Source organism: Typopeltis vanoorti, chromosome 16 (genome assembly GCF_054136105.1).
Source record: "Typopeltis vanoorti isolate ZY-2024b chromosome 16, IOZ_Tvanoo_1.0, whole genome shotgun sequence".
NCBI lineage: Eukaryota > Metazoa > Arthropoda > Arachnida > Uropygi > Thelyphonidae > Typopeltis > Typopeltis vanoorti.
In genome coordinates, this window is record NC_143564.1 from 3,171,302 (window position 1) to 3,194,994 (window position 23,693).

A 23,693-nucleotide genomic window follows, 5' to 3' on the forward strand; every position below is an offset into this window, starting at 1 on the left:
AGCTGAATCACTCAATGTTTTCTGCAGAGTTTGCCACTGAAACTCTAGGGTTGTTTCATTCTTTCTTCAATAATGTTATAGTTGAGTCTATAGTTTGCCTGTAAAAGCTGTTTAACAATTTTACTTCTCTTTAAATCTTTTGTACATACTGTTCTTTCAATGTGCTATTCAGTTTTATCCTACTTAAAACTAAGTGATTGGCAGTTCCAGTTTCAAATGCTCTTCTGAACCACATGAAGATATCATTATCAACAATAATATAGTCATTTAGGCTTGTCTTGTGTCTTATCTCCACATGAAGTTATGTGAATCTCTGTGTTGGAACATGGTGTTAGTGATGAATTTCATTGGAATTGAAATTACAATATAACCCCACAAGTTTTGTCTTGTAGGAATTTATCATCAGGAGTACTAGCAAACATTATATACCAAAAACACTACAAACAATTAACGACACATAACAGATTCTTGTAGGAATTTATCATCAGGAGTACTAGCAAATATTATATACCAAAAACAGTACAAACAATTAATGACACATAACAGATATGATCATAACTTCACAATTAATACCTACAAACATGTAATCAGAATATAGAAACATTAAATTAATTACTCTGTATGCATTGGAACAATGCTAGTTGTTGCTGTCACGTTCTGTATCATGGTGCATGCCATATCCCAGGTCCATGGTAGTTAGATTTTTAATGAAAGTAGAGCAGACTTTGTGTAGGATTAAACCTAGAAATTGTTAAGACTAGAGATTATCAAACTGTTCAGATAATTAAGATTATCTAAGCAGTTTGCATCTTAGCATAAAATTCACTCTTGAACTGAAGATCCCAAAATATTACCGTTCCTTGATATCTTTCTCGAAATAAATTAAAAAAAGTTTGATCTTTACAGTATACAGAAAACCTACTGCGACTGGAAAATTTTTACGTACTACTTCACACCATTACAAAATATAGGCATAAATCATTACAAGATAGAGCAAACAACATTTCCAGTATGTCAAAGAACAGGAACGAAGAACTGCGCTACCTGCTGAGGCATACTCTCTCCTCCAATGAATACAAAATCCAAGATGATCAATAAAATTCTTAATACACCTCCGACAACTCCATTACTTAAAGAGGAGTTTAATAATGTAATAGCATTACCATACATTAAGAATGCTAAACAGAAAGTTGCAACATTGCTTCATGAATACAACATTAAAATGGCTTTTTTGCCATTGTATAAAATCTCCACATTCATACATCCACCCAAACATCATCCCATGAAAAAAAAAACAGATGTTTACAAGATTCATTGCTCTTTTGACATTTACTATGCAGGCCAGATGGGAAGGTCTGGGGTGATTTGCATATCTGAACGATAAAAGATTTAAAAAAAGGAAAACAGCATAAATCAGATTTGGCAAGAAATCAAAACTTACATTATGCCATATGTTGGTCATAATTGGTTTACAATAAAGTTCAAGGATGCCTCTGAAATACTGCAAATTCCCACAAAATGGAACAAAAATCAAGGCTTAATCCTACACCAAGTTTGGTCTGCTTTCATTAAAAATCTAACTACCACGAACCTGAGATGAGACCTGTGCCATGCCATAGAACATGACAGAACAACTAGCATTGCTCCAATGCATATATAGAGTCAAACCCTTCATTACGCCGTCAAAGCCAAACAGAAGAGGATACGACATTTAAAAGGGAAGTTCTTTATCTCTTTCTGTGCGTGCGTGCGTCTGTGTGTTTTTTTCAGTCATCATTCCCTGCAATCAATCCTCATAAGTGTTGTGCCTTATCGTTTAAAAAATTATGCCCTAAGTCAGTTTCATAAATCGACATAACAGGAGAAGCTAACGTCAACACGTAAAAATTGAAGCAGCAGCTTCAGTTTTTTTTAATTTTTCAGGCATATTCGTTGAAAAAATCTTCTTCTCAATGTGATTATCAAAGGCAGAATCCTCACTTGTTCATGAAACAAAACGCAGACGTTTAATTCCTTCTCCAATGCCTTTGATTAACGAGAATAACATTTTTGTTCTTGTTAATTGTTTGTAGTAATTTTTGTGTATAACTTTTGCTAGTATCCCTAATGATGTAAGTTCGATGACTTATGAAACTTTTATGGTTTTATTATTTATTTTATTAAACTTATGTGTCTAAAATTGTGGTCTCAATACCAAAAAATTTTCTGTCATAAATAATACTTATTTGAAGTGTACAATATATTTATGTAGTTGGGCAAAACAAAATCTTTTGAATTAATGAAACTTTTTGTAAGAGCTTCATTAACACTGCTACTCTTGAAAAATAATTGTTTATGAATGTGCAAGAGGGAGAGTGACAAGTTGTAAAACACCTTTGTATTGTACTTTTTAATCCTCAAATGGTATGTCAAGAAAATCTTGGCTTGCACTTTTTGATTTTGGAGAGAGAAACATGTTAGATACATAGACACAGTAAATAAATTTAATGAAATATTTTGTGTGAGGAGTGCATCATCAGTGCAGAACAAACAAACAATTCAATGATACATAATATGAGACAGATACAGCCATCACTTAATACCAGCAAGTACTGTGTTCTAGAAAGATTGTATCAAATACACTATCCAAAAGCTAAGAATGAACTACATTTTTACCTATATATGAAAAATGTTTTCATGACCTACAGCCAAATGTGAATATAAATTTATTGCCAGCATACTAATAAATTATATTACACAAAAAATGTGTTATAAATTTTGTATAAATTACAATATATTTTTGGTAAAAATTACCAGTTGTCTAACGATGTAGTTAAGGAATTAATGTGCAGTGCTTACAGAAAACTATGTGAAGAGACATTTCAGTATGGAATATGTTACCCCAAACTGAAGTGCAGCTCTCACCACTTTGCACTATGCTTAGCACCAAGTGATTCAGGAATTCTTGAGGCAAACTGCCCACTCCTCCTTCAGAGCAAGGATAAGGCTTTTTTTTTTTTTTTTTTTTTGTTTGTTTGTTTTCTGGAGGGGATTGGAAAAAAAACAGGAAGGAAAGCAGATCAAACATGAATTCTTCATTCACAAATATTTCAGGGGCCCTTACAAAACCCATTCAAGTACTGATACTGGTATAAAGGTATCACTGATTTTGATCATCCATGCAACAGTTGAAAAGCCAGTAGGGAACATGTAGCCCTTCTTTATTCAAAAGGGTTTAGGACTGGCAGGATCTTCCAAAACTGTTAAGAAATTACATTCAAGTAATATCCTTGTGGAAACATTGTGTCAGCAACATTCCAAGAAACTACTGGGAATTGGTATTCCACTCATCAGTGAGTGGAATACCAATCACAGTAACACCTCATAAAACTCTTGTAGAGGAGTGATATGAATCAGATCTCCTTGATGTTCCTGATAAGGAGATATGTTCATAACTTAAAGATTAGGGAGTGACTAGTGTGAGCCGCATCCTGATACATAGAAATGGTCACCTGGTTCCAACCAGGAACATTCTCCTTACTTTTGATATACCTAAGCCTCCAGCAGTTGTAAAAGCAGGGTATCTCAACTGTCCTGTTAGAGCATGCATCCCTTATCCACTAAGATGCTTTAAATGTCAGAAATATTGGAATGCTCAAACTATCTGTCATGGCTCTACCACCTGTGCCTGATATGGCAGTAAATAGTATGATAACAAATTTTGCTCTGCAAAAAAAAAAGCCACGTGTCAACTGTCAGAATGATCATCCAGCTTATTCTCATGCATGTCAGAATTGGAAAGATGAAAAAGGAATACAAAAAATTTAAACAGAACAAAATATATCATATAAGGATGTGAAAATGAAGTTAACCACCTCTACACCATTTTGAGATCATCTTATGCTGAGGAGATGGCAGCTAAAAAAATGTCAACAGTGTCTCAAACACACGTCTATTCTACCATCTGATAATTTCACCAGACTTGAAAACTTTATGATTGTGTGAGTGCTCAATCACACGACCTGCAGTCTTACTCCAGACACACCTCCAAAAATTGTTCCATTTGATGAGAACTCACTTGTCAAAAAAATTATGGCAAAGATATCACTTAAAATTAAACCACCAGGCACCCTCTAACAGAAAAAATGGATACTTCATATCCAGTGAAAGTAAATTAAACTTGCCAACTGACCCTGATACATCAGATGTATTGAATATATTTTACCAGAGGCAGAGATAAACACTGGGTGTCCATACTTCCCAAAAAAGGAATGTTAGTTATAGTTGATGAATATACCTCTGACAAAGGTAATCTCAGCTCTCGAAAACCAGAAAAGTCTATAAAGCCAAAACAATAGGAAAATTTCTACAATGGAACTGTCGTGAGTTTCATCTGATTTTGTTGAGAAACACACACCTTTCTGTCTACAGGAAACATACTTAAGACCCAGGGAGGACCCTACCATAAGGAATTTTACTGTTGTATGCAAGGGCAGAACTGGAGGTCATCCTGCTTTGCTTATGGAGGAGTAGCTATCCTAATGGGCAGTCATACTCCTTTCCATCTTGTCCAGCTTAATACTGCTCTGGAAGCAGTAGCGATTCGCCTATCCATGGGATTTCTTATTACAGTATGTTCAATTTATTTACCACTGAGTACTTAGTAAAAATGAAATTGATCTTGATACACTTATCTTGCAACTCCCTGAACTCATACTTCTTATGGGCGATTTTAATGGTCACAATACTCTTTGAGATAGTGGCGACACAAATAAATGAGGTTAAATAACTGAAAGAATCCTTGACAATAATGACTTCTCCCTTTTGAATAGTAGAGTCAATACTTTCTTCTATATGCCTACCTGCTCATATTCTGCAATCAATCTTACAATCTGCTCTCCTTCCATTCTTCCATTGCTCCCGTGGGATGTTGAAGAGAATATATATTGAAGTAATCACTTGAATGTTCTTTGCATAATGTCTTCACAGGAATTATGTTCCTCTACATGGATGCTCATATGGAAAATGGAGGCTGACTGGAATGTTTTTTCCCATGTGGCAAAATCTAATACTAATACAGTCAATCAAACCTATCAACGAAGCAATAAAGTATGTAACAGACTGCATTGCCCAGGCAGCAGCCTCCGTTCCAAGAACATCATCTTGATTTCCACTTGATCCAAAGCCTTGGTGGAACCCAGAATGCCAGGCAGTCAAAACTGATCAACACAGAGCATGGGGTATATTTCATAGATACCTCACTAAACTTAATAGCTTTTAAGCATGATTGGGCCAAAGTGTGTTGTATTAGAGGTAAATTGGATCCAATATTTTGGATCCAATTTACCTCATCAATTAATCAAATGACCAGTGCAAAAATTGTATCGGATTAAATCTGGAAAATGAAAGGTAGATATAGAACACACTGTTTGTCTACTTTCATCAGCTCACATAAGATCATAATGGAAGTGTTGTTGCTGATCCTAAAGCTATTGCAGAACACTTAGGAGAAAATTTTGCCAGAATCTCAGCAACAGCTTTATATCCTCCTGATTTTTTAATATTGAAAAAGCAGCAATAGAAACAATGGCATAATTTTTCTACCAATGGGTTTGAGCCATTTGTTAAGGAGGAACTAAAACAAGCTCTTTTACTGTCTTACCCTAGTGCAATAGGACCTGATGGCATCTATTACGAAATGATAAACATCTACCATCATCCTCTATGGATCTTCTTCTCTTAATACACAATAGAATATTTGCAGAGGAAGAGTTTCCATATTCTTGGGATTAGTCAGTTGTCATTACTATCCGAAAACTAGGAAAAGATCCAGCACAAGCAAATAATTATCGACCTGTTGCTCTGACCAGCTGTCCTTGTAAGATATTAGAGAAAATGGTTAATGCCAGACTTCTCTCGTATGTAGAAAGCAGTGATCTTCTCTCCAATACATAATGTGTCTTTCATAGACATCATTCAACTTTAAATCATTTGGTCTCTTTGTTTGTTATGTGCCATCCAGTAATTTTTGACTCTTGGCAATCTTGGGAACAAAGTCTCTCCATCCAACTTGGCCTGTTGTCCTTTCTTTCAGAAATTGTAAGTTCAAGTTGATAAGTTATTTTATGTTGTCCATCCAACTCTTTCGTGGTCTTCCTCTTCTTCTCATTCCCTCAATCTTCCCAAACATAACTGCTTTTCCAATGATTCATCAGCTCGCATAAATTGCCCAAAGTACATCAACTTCTGTTTAGCAATCATTGTCTCCAAGGAGCATGCTGTCTTTATACTCTCTGAAACCTTCTTGTGTGATTCTTACAATCTGTGGGATTCTTAATAGTCTCCTCCATGCCTATAATTCAAATGAATCAATTCACTTTCTTCTTAATAATCCAGTTTTCATATCCATACTACTGGAAACACCATTGCTTTGAGAAGTCTAACTTTCCTGACCTTACCTCACACGTCTATCTTTCATAATTTTTGTCATAGCTTTTTTTCCCCATGACTATCCTTTTAATTTCATCTTCACATTCACCATCATTTCTGATTCTGGACCCCAGTAAATCATAACCTTCAACAATTTCTATTTTATCTCCCTCTATTATAAATTCATTTAAATTGCCAGAAGCCACCACGTTTGTTTTGCTGGTGTTTAAATCCTGGCTTTGATGAATTTACACAGAACAAATAGAATCAACTGCTCCAGATCTTCCTTAATTTCTGCTATGAGGGCTGTATCATTTGCATATTTTTAATTATTTATTTTTCTGTCACCAATCTTAATTCCAGCTGGATATTTGTCTAAGTTTGCCATTCTCATAAATGGACTGATTGTTCCATTTAGAAATTGTTTAAGAGATGTACACCCTCTATCCAAAAAAGAAATGGAACTTTTTGAAAATAGAAGAAACTAGTGGCGCCACCTGTTGTATCTTTTTATTGGCAAAAGCGGCAACCTTCATTAGTGTTGTGTCAACCATTTATGACATTTGTTTCATTAGAAGCCGAGTTATAGTGCCAAGAGTGGCAGTGTGTGTTTTGGTGAACGGTCAGAAAATGAGTTTCAAACAGAGAGCTGCAATTGACTTTTGTGTTAAACTTGGTAAAAGTTTTTCTGAAATGCACCAAATGCTTCATAAAGCATACAGTGATGAATGCTTATCTCGTACTCAAGTTTACGAGTGGTTTAAGCGATTTCAAAGTGGTCGTGAGACGCTTGAGGATGATGAAAAGCCAGGCCATCCAAAAACTGAACTGAATGAAGTTAACATCCAAAAAGTGTGTGATTTCATCAAAGAAAACCCGAAATCGTTCGTGAGATTGATTGAAGATGAATTGGGGATTCCAAAATCAACTGTGCCCAACATTTTGACCGAGTGTTTGGGCCTTCGTAAATTGAATTCGCAATTTGTTCCCCACAAGTTGAGTCCTTACCTGCTTGTAAGGACTCAAACTTCCTTGAAACGATCATTACTGGTGACGAAACATAGTGTTTTGAGTACGAGCCTGAAACAAAGCGCCAGAGTGCTGAGTGGAGACCACCAGAAGAGGGGCATCCAAAAAAAAGTCGCTTGGAGAAGTCAAAAGTAAAGAAAATGCTGATTTGTTTCTACGATTCCAAGGGCATTATTCACAAAGAATTCATTCTGCTTGGCCAAACAGTCAATGGTGAGTTTTATCTCGAAGTTTTGAAGCGATTGATAGCGAGAATTTGTCACATATGGCATGAATATCATGACGACCGACCGTTGGTCAAAACACACTCACTCTTGCCACTATAACTCTGTTTCTAATGAAAGAAATGTCATAAACAGTTGACACAACCCTGATGAAGGTTGCTGCTTTTGACAACAAAAAGATACAAGAAGTGGATATAGAAGGAACTGCTAGTTTCTTTTATTTTCTAAAAGTTTGGTTTCTTTTTGGACAGAGGGTGTATTCCTGAAGCAAGAACATTTGGTTTCAGTTTTCTTTGACATAGGAAAAGCTTATAATACAGCCTTGAGATATGGCATATTAAAAGGCCTTTATAACCTAGGTCTCAGAGGACATCTTCCTGTATTTATTAAAAACTTTGTCCGGGTGAACTTTCCAAGTCAAAGAAGTACACTATCTTGGCCATATTGCCAAGAACAGGATGTTTCCCAAAGTGCTGTCTTAAGTGTGACACTTTTTGCTATCAAAGCTAACTCCATCATAATGTATTCTTATCACTGTGTAAGCATGAAAAAAAGGATTAACTCCATCACTGATCAGCTTCCTCCCACTGTAGACAATGCTCTGTGTTGACAACTTCACAATTTACTGTCACTGTTGTATGGTAATTGAGAGATGTCAGTAAGCAATTGATCTTGTCCCTCTTTGGTTCTTAGTAATGGATTCAGGATTTTAGAAAAAGGTGTCTATGTACACTTATATTAAAAATGCTCTTCACCCAGATCCTGAATTAAGAATGGGATGAACTGCTATTCCAGTAGCATGTGACCCTTGTGTTCCAGTAGCATGGATAACTACTGGTACCTTTTGCACATTATCCACTCAAAGTCTTTATTGAAGCAAATGAACTGGCTCTATCACATAGATAGAAGCAGTTTTCTCTTAATTATGCCCTAAAGATAATCTCTTCCAGATCATCCTATATGGATTAGTCTCTTTTGTCTGCATTGGGAAGCTCAATATCACACATGTCCTTTTGGTATGCATGTTAAAGAGACTGTGCAAGCTGTTGACAACATCGCCTACACCAAACATAACAGCATCCCTCCATGGCAGGTTTGCACTCCATCTTGCAACCTCTCACTTTGTCAACTACAGAAATCTCATACTCCCATCATCTGTCTGCCTGCAATTGTTTAATGCACACACAGAGCAGCCCACTCGGATTTCTTGCCCATCTATATTGATGGCTCAAGAACTGACATCTGTGATGTTGGATCCACATGAGATGTTACGCCTGTTGTACAAAATGAAAACCTCTTAATTTTTGATGTCAATTTTACTGAATTCTTAGCCACATTGGAATTAAGGGAAATGAAACTGCAGTAGATGAGCTCATACTTTCTCCACGTACTATTTGAAAGTACAGTCATACCCTGAGTTATGTGAATGTGGAGTTACACGGTTTCTTATATGTACATATTCCCATTCCACTTCGCGCCTCACCACTACTAGTATCTTTCAGGCGCCAGCCTCATTCGCCAGTGTCGCACATGCTGTGAACAAGCACTGACGTGTTTCGCACGGTCTCCATTCATACACGATTTTTATAGTCTACAAACCTTGCGATTGTTTAATGTTATGTTCTTGATAAAAATTTTATCACATAAAAAATAATGTCATCCAAAAGAAACAAGTCTGATTCTTCTACAGCTAGCAAGAAAAGAAAAACATTGACTTTGGAAACAAAACTCAACATTATTAAGGATTTTGAAGGCGGAATGAAAATTTATGAGCTAGCAAAGAAGTTCGATCTACAGGAATCCACAGTAAGAACAATCATAAAAGAAAGGTTTACAGATTTTGGAGGACATAGATTCTAACGAGGAACGAATTGTAGCCACAAGGCAAGGAATAAAAAAATCATTAGCTTGCTATTAAGAAATTTTGCATGACAAGAAAAAGACATTATGCTGTCAGACGAATCTATTAGATTTTATGAAACCATCGACATCGAAATAACTTTCTTTTTTTTATGTATACGAAAAACTACAATTATGATTATATTTCTTAAAAAATATAGGTGTTTTTGTAAACCTTTGGTCCCAATTATATGTTTGTATATATAAATTACATGCAAAATTATACCCCGAGTTACGCAAATTCGACTTGCGTGCTTTTTGTTGGTCCCACCTACCGCATAACTTCGGAGTTTTACTGTACCATATACAGACAATTTATAAGATCAAAGCTAATTGCTCAGTGGCAGTCATCATGGCAAGAAGCATTATAGTCAACATAGAAAGAGAAGAGAGGAAGTTGTTCTTGCTAGGCTCCACATAGGTCACAGTCATCTTACACATACTTATTTACTGAGGGATGATGACCCTCCTGTGTGTGAAAAATGCAATATGTATCTTACATATTCTGGTAGAGTGCCCGCACTTTACATGCAAGAGGAATGAAATTTTTATCTATCTAGCCAAGCCATATATATTCAGACAGATGTTATCAGACCAGACAGATTGCATGATGTTTTTAACCTTCTGCAAAGAATTAATTTGTACAAACACGTTTGACTATAATTTTGTTATATATAAATACTACATTGCATAACTTAATTTTTGTACATACATATTATATGCTACTTTATCTTTGACTATTTGTGTACTGCTGTAGCCTTTGACCCTTGTATATTGCTGTAATTTTATTTATATCTAGATACTGCATTGCTTAACTTAATTTTTGTACATAAATTAGCAATTAATATGTATCTTTGACTATTTATGTATTGCTGTAACTTTTGCTATGCCGCAGTATGACCTTTGCTCTTCTTGTGGCATTAGACCATAAACCAACCAACCAACCAACCAACTCTTTTTTACATAATTCGAAAATTTGAATATGAACCTGCTTTCTACTCAAAATCATCATTATAGTGTTTGTCCTTAGGTTTTGGACACCAGTGTGATATAAATGATGTGTGAAAATAAAAATGATGTGAAATAATTTACATAGGATGGAGATCTCCCAACCTTTAGGGTGTGTGTGTGAGAGAGAAAGAGAGATTATCATTCTGATTTAAACAAGGTCTGTGTTAACAGGATTTCAGAAGTTTCTTTGAAAAGACATTCCTATTTCAAACTGTTTCTATGGAGAAGGCAAGCCTTTTCCCAAAGGATACTGTGTTTTGTCTCAATACCATGTTGTGTGATACCAAAATTCAGAGCTCTAAAGTTCTTCATTATAATACTGATGTTTGCTAATTCTTTTTCTTGTCTACCCAAATATGTTACATAATTCACAAGAAATTTGGCAGACACCAGATAGAGACAGGAGCTAAAGTTTGTAATTTCTAATTGGCTTCAGATTAGAAAGTTTGTTTGGAAAATATGTGGCAACAGGAAACATCAAGATTCTGCCATTAGGCTGTAAAAAGAATATATCACACATTCAAAAGCGTTACAAAGAAACCTATTTTTGAAAGACATTCAAAGAACAGATTTCTTATATTCTTTCTTTTTTAATTTGTATCACTTGTATGTAAGTTGTTTTAGATCGATAATTTTCTTATGTACAATTTGTACATCATTTTTAGATGGTGTATGCTTGAATCAGATTTTATATTGTGGGGTACCATTGAGCCTAATACATTTAAAGGAGAAAAGGTTGAAGAAAAAATATATATTTATATATTGTATAGGTGCTGTTTCAAAATATTGTATTGATTGTGCACAAGAAGATATGTGTTGCCAGCTCTTCTAGCAGAACATTCAAAATCAACTATAAAAAACTGGACAGGTTTTTAATAGTTGATTACCCCCCCCCCCCCCAATAAAAAAGCATTCTCTTTATATTTATCTTAAAAAGGGAGAGATTTGCTATAAAATTAAATCGTTGGAAACCTCCCATTCCATCTGTCACTTTTTCTCAGATTCATTGATGTAAAATTGTATTAATATTTCAAATTATATTAATTAATATATTGTCACTTTTGCTATTTTTGAAACAGATTGTAAGTTGACTCATTATTATAGACGACTGGAAAATCTCATGCAAAACTTAGGTACATTACATTGCTATTAAAACTATTCCTGTGATCCCCATGAGTTTGTTATAGTGAGAGTCATTTGTAGCTTTGGAATTTTATGAAGGATTTATACATTATACATTTTTTTCTTTGTTTTCCTGCAGGGATTAGGTAACCTGCAAACACTTGATTTGCTTCTGATTTGTGTTGGACATCATGATTATGAGGTATGTTGAGAAAAATTAATAATTATTGATCAAAACTCTTTTTTGTAGACCAGTCAATTTTATAGTGTGTAGATGAATAATTGGAGAATTGTTAGTCATATAGAATTTGCAATTTCGACATTCCTGCCATAAGTGAATAATTTGAATATCACACATCTCTACACTCACTGGACAAAACATTAGAGGTAGGGGTGATGGGAAGTTGACATTGGCATCCCCCACACAAAGTGAAATATATCCAAACTGATCGCAGAAGGGAAATAGGCTGACATCAGGGCTTCCCAACAGTGTATCACAATCGACGAACATAGGTAAATGTGGCAGTCACATTATCAGCACAAGACAGATTGCATTATTCTATCGCCAAGTGGTAAGAAACCTAGGGTTCTTGAGGGCAACCGCATTAAGGGTCTACCGTGGGTATGCCATCAATGGATGTACCAGCACCTAGCAAGCAAGTGGTGGCCAACCACATGCCATTGATGACTGGGGCTGACTAGACTGTCCAGGCTCATACAGCTCAACTGTAGGGCAACAGTGGCACTAATGACATCCAGTTCCAATGTTGGAGGTCTAAGCAGCATCAGTGAGTAAACTGTACGGTGCACCCTGCATACCATGGGCTATAAAAGCCAATGCCCTAATCGTGTACTACTGTTGACAGTTCGTCATTGGGTATTGCACCTTGGCTGGTGTTGGGACCATCCAAAGTGATTATCTGCAGAGTGTACCAGATTCATGTATTTTATGAATCCCGTTATCAGTTGTATTGAGCTGACGGGAGGGTGCAGGTGTGGCATTGACAGCATGAAGCCATGGTCTGCATCGTGCCAGATCAGCTCTGTTCAAGGAGGTGGTGGCTCTGTGATGGTTTGCAGAACCTTCTCATGTGACACATTAGGTTCCTTAGTGTGTCTGGACGTCTTCAGACACATTATGGAACTACTAGAATGTGCTGCTGATTACCTACACATTTTCATGGCTTTTGTGCATCCTGAAGCCAGTAGTTTGTTTCAGCAGCACAATGTACTACCCCCACCCAGGCATGGTTTGAGGAATACTCATCTGAGTTTGTGACATCCATTGACCCTCAAGGTCCCCAGATTTAAATTCTGTTGAATCTCTCTGGGATGCCGTAGAGCGAGATATCAGATCCACATATCTGGGACCGATGTCTAAGGCACAGTTGTGGACAATGTTGCATCAGGTATGGCTGGAATTACCTTCAGAAACCCTCCATCATCTCGTGGAGTCAATTTCCTCAGATAGTACAGGCTGTTATTCGTGATAGACTAGGACCGCCATGCTATTAGGTAGGTATCTTTAATGTTTTGTCCATTGAGTGTATAATAAAAGTACCTGCACAGAATAGGAAAAGCACTGTCATATTTGTCAATAGGGATTACCTGTGCGTGTGTTGAGCAGAGGAAGAGAAAAGATTGCTTTATATCTGAGGTTTTTTTTTTTTTTTTTCCCAGTATAAGAGGCTTGTAGCAGATGTGTTAGTGAAGATATTGCATAAACTGTTCCTTATCTGGAATGATATGAAAAAACTTGAACAAGAATAATTCTGCATGAAAGGCAGTTGAATAATTGGCTATCAAGTTTTTCTTTTGAAGATTACTTCAGTGATTAAGCAAGCCATAGCAGATGTTATTGCAAAATAATATGTGCTCAGCAGAACAGTGGATTATAGCTATGCAAAGTGAACATTTGTGACTATATGAAACTTCATATTCTCCCCTCCAAACCTCTTATGACAGCAACATGATACCTGTTGACATGTAATTACAATGCTGTGAAATGCAACAAAATCATGTGATTTTGTAAGTTACAAAAAATGTGATTTAACTCTTCTTCGTCTTCTTCTAATACAGCTTCTCCCACTTAAGTGGGGTCACTGTTTGTTATGAGTCTCCTCCACACCTTCCTGTCTTGGGCTGTCACCACATCCAAGTTCTTCATCTTCAAGTCCTCTTCTACCAGCTCCCTCCATCTCTTCTTTGGCTGCCCACGCTTCCGCCTTCCTTGCACATTCATCTGCATGACCCTTCTTCCCACATATTCGTCCTCCCTCCTCATCACATGACCAAACCATCTCAACCTTGCCTCCTGTATTTTCGCTCCTAAGGTCGTAACTTTCCCTGTTTCCCTGACATAGTCATTTCTCAGATGATCCTTTCTGGTCACACGCACATCCACCTAAGCATTCTCATCTCTGCTACTTCCATCCTGCTGATGTTATTTTTCCTCAGGGCCACAGTTTCTATAGCATATGTCATAGCTGGCCTCACTACTGTCCTATAAATTTTGCCTTTCAGATTGATCGGCACCCTCTTATCGCATAACACTCCAGCCATCTCCCTCCAGTTCCTTCAACCCGCTTGTATCCTGCATCCCACTTCCTTCTCAGCTCCTCCATCTTCTTCCACTGTTCAACCTAAGTATCTAAAGTCTCTCACCTTCCTGATGACATTTCCTTCCAGCTCCAGATCTGTCTCCTGGCCACTGCCCACTGCACAACACATATACTCTGTCTTACTTCTGCTCAGTCTCATACCTCTCTCTTCCAGTACTTTTCTCCATCTTTCCAGTTTAGTTTCCGCTTCTTCTCTTGAATCTACACACAGCAAGATGTCATCTGCATACAACATTGTCCAAGGTGCATCTTCTCTCACCTCCTCTGTTACCACCTCCATCACAATATTAAACAGAAACGGACTTAACGCTGACCCTTGATGCAAGCCAACTGTTACTTGAAAACTTTCTGTCTGTCCCAAACAGGTCCGAACACTTGTCTTCACATTTCTGTACATTTCCCGCACCAACCTGACATATTTCTCCAGCACCTTCTTCTCCCTCAGACACCTCCAGACTTCTTGCCTTGGCACTCTATCGTATGCTTTCTCCAGATCAATAAATACCAGATGTAGCTCCCTTTGTTTCTCTCGATATTTTTCCATCATCTGTCGTAACCCAAAGATAGCATCTGTTGTTGATCTACCAGGCATGAAGCCAAGTTGTTCCTTTGCAATCTCCACCTCCTCCCTCAATCTACCATCAAGAACCCTTTCTAGGATTTTCATTTTGTGGGACATCAACTTTATTCCTCTGTAATTTTTACAGTCTTGTGCATCCCCTTTACCCTTGTAGATGGGAACAAGAGTACTCTCCCTCCATTCCTCGGGTATATTTTCCTGTTGGCAAACTTTCATGAACAGGTCCCACAACAGGTCAATTCCCTCTTCCCCCAGTGTCTTCCATGCCTCCCCTGGAATTCTGTCAGGGCCCACCGCTTTTCCATTCCTCATCCTCTTCATGGCCTCCGTCACTTCCATTCTACTGATGTTCTGCACCATCCCCTCAGAAGGCTGCCCATCTCCTCTGTGAGTCCTTGCATTTTCCTCATTCAAAAGTCCCTCAAAGTATATTTTCCATCTGTTTCTTACGTCCACATTCCTCCATAATACTCCTCCTTCAGCATCTTTGATCTGCCTCACATGTAAAAAATGTGATTTAACTAAATTAGCTAAATCACAGAAGCACAGAATTTGGACTTTTGGCCACATACAGAAGTCCTGTAGTCAAAAGTACTACAGTCTACTATCTACAATAGTAGAGTTTGGAGATGAGATTGTGAAAGTGGTTTCATCATGCAAAGCATTGAAGAGGAAAATGTGCTACGTTATCTTTTGATGGCCTTATAACTATCTGTGACTCTTCCTTCACCTTGTATATTCTGTAATGATGAACACTATAGAGAACACCCAAGAATGATTTAAAAAATGATTATTGTGGTTATCACCATCCCATGAGGATTGCTTTTAAACACATAAGGGATTTTCTGGGGAGGCTCATAAGGGAAGTTGCACATCTTTCCAGGAAAGATGTGCTACTAGGAGAGTAATCAAAAATCCAACTAGATGACCCACTTTCTCAACTTTGATCTTTTCCATATATCATCAGAAACTAGATGCATTTCAAAATGCTTTTAGACATGCTCTGATACTGTCTAGACACTGTTTCACTGATAGCTCAATTAGTATGTGAATGTAGAGCTCGGGTGGGGTGGGGGGAGAAATATAGTGATCACTGGTCATTGAAACAGAATTGCAATTAAAGCCTTTCCAAGTTGTTGAGTAAATGATTTAAATTGAATTTATAATTGTATACCCATTTGAATAAGCAATCACCACTATAAAATAGTTGTCTCATTAATCTTAATTACTTTCTGTTCATCATTAGTGAAAAGAAAGAGAGAGATCCTATTTCTTATGAAGATTACAAAGTATGTTATGACCTGAAGTGTGCTGCTGCAGACTTCAGGTCATGACACGTCAGCTTATGTGCAGCATGTGCCACATGATTGCAAAATACTTCAGTGCTATCAAGGCTGCAAGAAATTGTGTTCATTGTTGCCAGAAAAAAAGGACTTTTTTTTTTCTTCCCAAATAATTCTTTCTTATGCAGCAAACAAAATCATACTAAGAACATATGTGCATTCAACCAACCATTAACATTTTCTCTCTCTCTCTCTCTCTTTTTATGAGAAGACATTATCAAAATTAATCTCAGATAGGATGATTAAGTCAGTCATACTACATGAATAAATTTGCATCATTACCAGCTTCCTGTCAAGTTTTCTTCCAAATAAATCTTCCAAACAGTCTTGTATGTTTCTAGTTTAGTGTGGTTGACTAATTTCTCTCTTATTCCATAATAAATTTATTCAATGGGTTCCCAAGTGTTCTAACTTTCACCATCCACAAACACATTTAATCATAGCTTCTTCAGCTGCCAGAAAACTTGGTGTACTTTTTCACAAGAGACACCTTCACACATTCACATCTGCTGTCTGTATACAAATCATAAAACTGTCCAACAGTGGAATATTGCTCCCATATTTGGGGTGGTACACCAAAATCCTCTCTAAGATTGCTCAATTCTTTCCAGAGAAGGTAATCCAGTTAATTAATTATCTCTCTCCAACAACACCTATTGCTAACCAACACTCTTTTAGAATCCATCTTGAAACTCTGTGAACCAACTTCACTGCCTCCTTTTTCATTCTATCTATTTCTGTTCATTTTAACAGACTCTCCCACTCTTCCTTCCCCAAAGAATACAACCTTCAGCCATTCAAATATAAAAATTAAAAAATGAACATTCTTCTTTTATATTATGTTCTGCATTTCTGTTATGTATTTCTCAACCCTGCTTTGTCTTTGTTATTCTTTACTTAAAACTTCATAAACTGTCGTGAATGGTCAACTGCCTTAACTATGGACTGCCACCATTTATTTATTTCTACTAGATCCTATGTTTTCACACTCTGTAGTGTAACAAATTTTATAATCTCAAACTCAGTTACTACGTACTGAGTTTGAGATTATAAGATTTTAAACTAAAGACAAAGCAGATGTTGTTAGTATTCTCCGCTTATTTATGTTAATCTTTACCTTTAATTAGTTGCTTAATTATTGATCACTTAAACTTATGCAAGTTCGAAATTTTCAGGATAGTGCATTGATAGAAATCAGTCCAATGTGTTGTTCACAAACCATTTAATTACATCAAAAAAGGAATATTTACAGTTTGATTCACATTTATACAGTTGCATTACAATTCTTTATTTTCAGTTCTCTCTAGTTCAAACTTAGTTCTAATTTACTTCCTTTAAAGCTAAATCTCAATCTAGAATACCCTGCCAGTCATATATACGCAAACTGACAATAAAGCATACCTTGAGTAAGCTTAATTCAATATCAATTTGCATTATCTTATTGTATCCATAAACTGTTCAAATGTCAGCACTGTTCAAAGAAACCAAATAAAATGGCTCGGTCACCAACTTGATATCTTCCCTCTGTACACTTTGATGCTCTGGTCCTCTACACCCCCTACAGATGAAAAAAGAAAAAGAGGCAGCCCCCCGAACTCCATATTGGAAATACATCAGCAATATTCTCCCCCCAACTCTCTGCATCAGAGATCCGTCAATTAGCATATGACAGAGAAGCCTGGTTTTCCTTCATGTCATAACAACCTCCAAGTCCTATCTTAGTGTACACAGACTACTTAATTGTTTTGATTGGTTTCCTTATTTATAATTGTAAAATTATAAATAAATGATGATGATGATAATGACCCATAAACAGACACACTTGATGTGTATTCTTGTTTGGAATTATCGCATACATAAGTACTTACAGTTATCGTTCAGCACTGCCTTTTACATGAATTTTTGTTCACACAAAAGTGCTTCTTTTCGTCCTTCTTTCCTTGTGCTAACTCATTCTTCATTTCTTACCAAATTTTTTCTTTGTCTAAGTCATCGATTATTCTATGCCCTTCAGGACCCTTAACAAGGCAATGTTAAGGGTCCTTTACATTTCTTAGCAAGATGTCCTGATGCTTGATACTATATTTCCCATGGTGGTGGATCCAAGCAAGAGAAGAATTAAAAAACTAAGACTTATGATCCTCCTCTTTCGATTACTGACAACGGAGCTCACATGACGACAGACCCAGTTAGAAGATTCAGAAACTTAGACAAAATTCTTTCTCGATAATTCAGCTTATAAAGGCCCAAACTTCTGTTGCATGCATGGGTGCATCTCTCGAAACTTCCATATATGTTCATGTATGGATCTTCAGACATGATGACATCATACTTCACATGTCTTTTGAAATGGTCATATATGGACATGGGTTAACAGCGTTACATAATGATATCATGCACCACATTATTATAACAATGGCCTATGGTTAAGTTATTACAAATACGAGATTAATTTTTTCAAAATTTGACATTTCTTTAAGTACAATCTCCTTAGAAAAACATGTAAAAGCCAACATGATAAGTTACATATCATGAGCTATTTTACACTTCCTTTCCTCTTGCCCACACACACACAACACCAATCTGCTGTAGGTCTTGTGACCTTTCGTGTGTGGGTCATATAAAAAACGTGAGCATCATTCAGGGAGAATTCAGAAGACTGGTTACAGCATTAAAATTATGAAACACAAGAATGAGTCATGTAGCATGAATATACTTCTTTGTGCCCAATCACAGCTGAGTGAACAGGAGAAAATCCTATTAAAGTTCCAAGGAACCAAGTATATTTCTGTAATCCAAACTTAAATAATATTCATTATTAAATTATTAACAGTTTATGATGATTACTTTACCTCATGGGCTCACTTTAGTGAGTACGGGCTTGGCAAACCCGAGGTACTTGATGCTGGACCATGCCTTACTTCATGTAATATACATCTGTTATATTATCTGTGGACTGGTCCTCTACCCTTCTTTCTTCTTGCTCCTTACCCCCAATTCTATTAGAGTATTCGAGGGCTAGGGGTGAATCTTTCCTATCTTGCTATGTCATTTTGCCTATTGCAGCCACCGAAGGGGGCAAACTAGCCCCAATAGGTGCCGGTCCCAAGCCCAGATAAATGGCGAGGGTTGATGTTAGGAAGGGCATCCGGTCATGAAACTTCACTGCCAGCTCTAGATATGATTAAATGAGTAGAAAAGAAAGTTATACAAGGGCTAGGGAGTACCCCTTAAGCGACATGCAGCCACATCGCCCTACAGCTGCAAGAAGTGGATGAGGGCTACTGCATCAAGGGCGGTTGCGGTTAAAGAAGTGAGCCCAGCAAGTGGAGAGAATGTTGCGAGTGGGAACGTTGAATGTTGGAAACATGACTGGAAGGGGAAGAGAGGTGGCAGACATGATGAGGAAGAGGAAGTTGGACATTTTATGCATGCAGGAGACAAGGTGGAAGGGAGAAAAGGTGAAGGAACTAGGAGATGGGTATAAATTGTTCTACTCTGGAGCGAATAAAGAGGGAAGAAATGGTGTCGGAATTGTGGTGTGCAGCAGAATGAAGGGCGAAGTACTGGAAGTGGGTAGGAGGAACGACAGGATCATGCAAATGAAACTGAGTCTTGGAGGAGCAACTGGTTGTCTTATGTGTATACGCCCCACAAGTTGGCTGTACAGCAGAAGAGAAAGATGAATTCTGGAAGGTGCTAGATGAAGAAATGAGGGAACTGGAATAAAACGAGATTGTGATTGTCGGAGGAGACTTGAATGGACACATAGGGAGACAGAATAGGGACTGTGAAAGGGTGCATGGTGGACATGGAGTGGAATTGATGAACCAGGAAAGAGAGAGGATTTTGGACTTTGCAGTAGCATTTGATCTGGCAATTGTGAAATCCTTCTTCTGTAAGAGGGAAGAGCATTTGATAACATTTAAAAGTGGCTACAATAGTTCACAGATTGACTACATTTTGACTAGAAGAAAACATCTTAAGGCAGTAACAAATTGTAAAGGAATCTCAACAGATCAGGTGGTGCAGCAACACTGGCTGTTGTGTGCAGACTTTGAAATAAAGTCGAAGATAAGAACCTTTGGAAGCCATGGGAGGAAGAAAATTAAGCGGTTTCGCTTAAAAGAAGAGAGTGTGAGGAACCATTTTAGGGAGAAGGTGTTAGAGAGGATTTCAGATTGACTAGAAAGTGTACAAGACTGGTGGAGACATAATTCAAAAGTTATTCTAAGCTGTGCAATTGAGGTGCTTGGTGAAATATCCGGAAAGATTACAGTGCAGAAGGAGGGTTAGTGGTGGAATAATGATCTACAAGAAGCAGTGATGGCTAAGAGGAAGGCAAAGCAGACGTGGGGCGAGTCAAGAGTGGAAGAGGACAGAGAGAAAAAGCAAAAAGCCAAGAGAGTTGTTGCACAGGGGAAGGCCATGGCATGTCAAGACCTTTATGATCAATTAGAAACAAAGAAAGGACAGAGAAATATTTATCAATTGGCAAAATGTAGAAATAAGGCTTCAAAGGACATTGTACATTTGAGGCAAATCAAAGATGCTGAAGGAGGAATATTATGGAGGGATGTGGACATAAGAAACAGATGGAGAATATACTTTGAGGGACTTTTGAATGAGGAAAATGTGAGGACTCACAGAGAAGATGGGCAGCCTTCTGATGGGTTGGTGCAGAACATCATTAGAGTGGAAGTGAAGGAGGCCATGAAGAGGATGAAGAATGGAAAATCGGTGGGCCCAGACAGGATTCAGTGAAGGCATGGAAGGGGAAGAGGGAATTGACCTGCTTTGGGACCTGTTCATGAAAGTTTGAAAACAGGAAAATATACCTAAGGAATGGAGGAAAAGTACTCTTGTCCCCATCTACAAGGGTAAAGGGGATGCACAAGACTGTAAGAATTACAGAGGAATAAAGTTGATGTCCCACACAATGAAAATCCTAGAAAGGGTTCTTGATGGAAGACTGAGGAAGGAGGTGGAGATTGCAAAGGAGCAATTTGGCTTCATGCCTGGTTGATCGGCCACAGATGCTATCTTTGGGGTACGACAGATGATGGAAAAGTTTCGAGAGAAGCAACGGGAGCTACATCTGGTATTTATTGATCTGGAGAAAGTGTATGATAGAGTGGCAAGGCAAGAAGTCTGGAGGTGTCTGAGGGAGAAGAAGGTACTGGAGAAATATGTCAGGTTGGTGCAGGAGATGTACAGAAATGTGAAGATAAGTGTTCAAACCTGCCTGGGAGTGACAGAAAGTTTTCCAGTGACAGTTTGCTTGCATCAAGGGTCTGCATTAAGTCCGTTCCTGTTTAATATTGTGATGGAGGTGGTGACAGAGGAAGTGAGAGAAGACGCTCCTTGGACTATGTTGTATGCAGATGACATTGTGCTATGTGCAGAATCAAGAGAAGAAGTGTGCAGCCAAACTGGAAAGTACTGGAAGAGAGAGGTATGAGACTGAGTATAAGTAAAACCGAGTATATGTGTTGCAAAGTGGATGGCAGCCAGGAGACAGATCTGGAGCTGGAAGGAAATGTCATCAGGAAGGTCAGTGACTTTAGATACTTAGGTTCAACAATGAAAGAGGATGGTGAGGCTGATAAGGAAGTGGGATGCAGGATGGAGGAACTGGAGAGAGATGGCTGGAGTGCTATGTGATAAGAGGGTGCCGATCAATCTAAAAGGCAAAATTTACAGGACAGTAGTGAGACCAACTATGATGTATGCATTTGAAACTGTGGCCCTGAGGAAAAATAACATCAGCAGGATGGAGGTAGCAGAGATGAGAATGCTTAGGCGGATGTGCGGTGTGACCAGAAAGGATCATCTGAGAAATGACTATGTAAGGGGAACAGTGAGAATTACGACCTTAGGAGCAAAGATACAGGAGGCAAGGTTGAGATGGTTTGGTCATGCAATGAGGAGGGAGGAAGAGTATGTGGGAAGAAAGGTTGACCAGGATTGGAGTCCTTCAGCATCTGAAACTCGGCCAGTCATGTAGATGGACATGCAGGGGAAGAGGAAGCACGGATGGCCAAAGAAGAGATGGTGGAGGAAGACTTGAGGATGAAGAACTTGGATGTGGCTACAGCCCAAGACAGGAAGTTGTGGAGGAGACTCACCACAGACAGAGACCCTACTTAAGTGAGAAAAGCTGCAGAAGAAGAAGTTCATGATGATTACTTGACAAAATTTTGAGATAGGCATGCAGTTGATTAAGATTGAAGAAATAGGTTTGATTCTGGTGAATTCTATATCTAGTGTCTATGGTATGAGAAGCAAGACCTCTGATTCTATAAATCTTAAAATCTTAGAAACCTTCCTTCACTGGCTGGTCCATCCATCCACACTGCCCATCACAAAAGACAGGTATTATCAAGAGTCTTGTTCATTAAATTAAATAAGTATTGCATTAGCATCTAACAAGTATAATGAAATTATCATCTTATAGCCATACTACATTCTGATATTAAAAGGATTTCCATACCTTACATTAAAGAGATTTCTGAACAAACAGCAGGAATTTTTTGAAGATACAATCTATATGCTATTTTCAAAGAAGCATGGAAGTTATCTTCCTTCCTACCGTATACCAAAGATAAATTGCCACCTCCTTTATCAAGTGCTCCATTCTTGCCGACTCTGCTACTTTGTGCAGACTGACCATTCTGCTAAGAATAGAATCCAAGAACACCAAGGCTACATAAGATTTTTAGAATCAGATGGTTCTGGCCTTGCTTCTCATGCCATAGACACTAGATACAGATTATTTAAATTGTTAGCTTTAAATTAAATAAAAAATTTAAATAAAAAGTTTATGAAACTTATTAGCTCTTTATACTTAAGTAACTAGATACAGAGTTTATTGCAATTAAACCAAGATTTTGTACTACAGTAGATTTAAATTTGATCACCTATTCCTTGAAACTTGTGAAACCTTGTCATTGCCCTAATCTTAATAAATCAGACTGTATGCTTCTGTCAAAATTTTGTGAAGTAATCACCATAAACTGTTCATATTTTATTTTTAAGGTAGAATCACAGAAATATACTTGTTTCCCTGTAACTTTGCTTTCTCCTGTTCACTCAACTGTTTGAGACACAAGGAAGTATACTCATGCTATATGACTCATTCTGAATGATGCCTATGTTACAGTGAGTGAAATATATAGGAGTCGATATAAAATTATAATTTCCCTTGCATGCATTAAATAATATATTTGTAGACAACTTACTACAAGTAGATTTGCATGAATAATAAATTACCAGGTTTTAACTCTCAGACATTTTTTATTTATGCTATATGTATTTCTTCAACATGTTTTGCTGTCTATATGGCACACAGCATCTTCAGGAAGTTGCTTAATATAAGTTGTTGTTGTCAAGTCCACTGAAGAGCTTCTAGATATGACCGTGGGAATGTATAACTGTTTTGGCAATTTCTTGAACT

General features: G+C 37.5%; 1 protein-coding gene across 1 annotated transcript in view; it reads left to right on the plus strand.

The window, feature by feature from the left end:
- Positions 1-23,693, plus strand: part of Tnpo-SR (transportin 3) — a 605,621-nt gene that overhangs the window by 272,203 nt on the left and 309,725 nt on the right. The window contains exon 11 of the mRNA XM_090405918.1: positions 11,833-11,895. Within this exon, the coding sequence (XP_090262044.1) occupies positions 11,833-11,895 (63 nt within the window). The remainder of the gene's footprint in view (positions 1-11,832; positions 11,896-23,693) is intronic.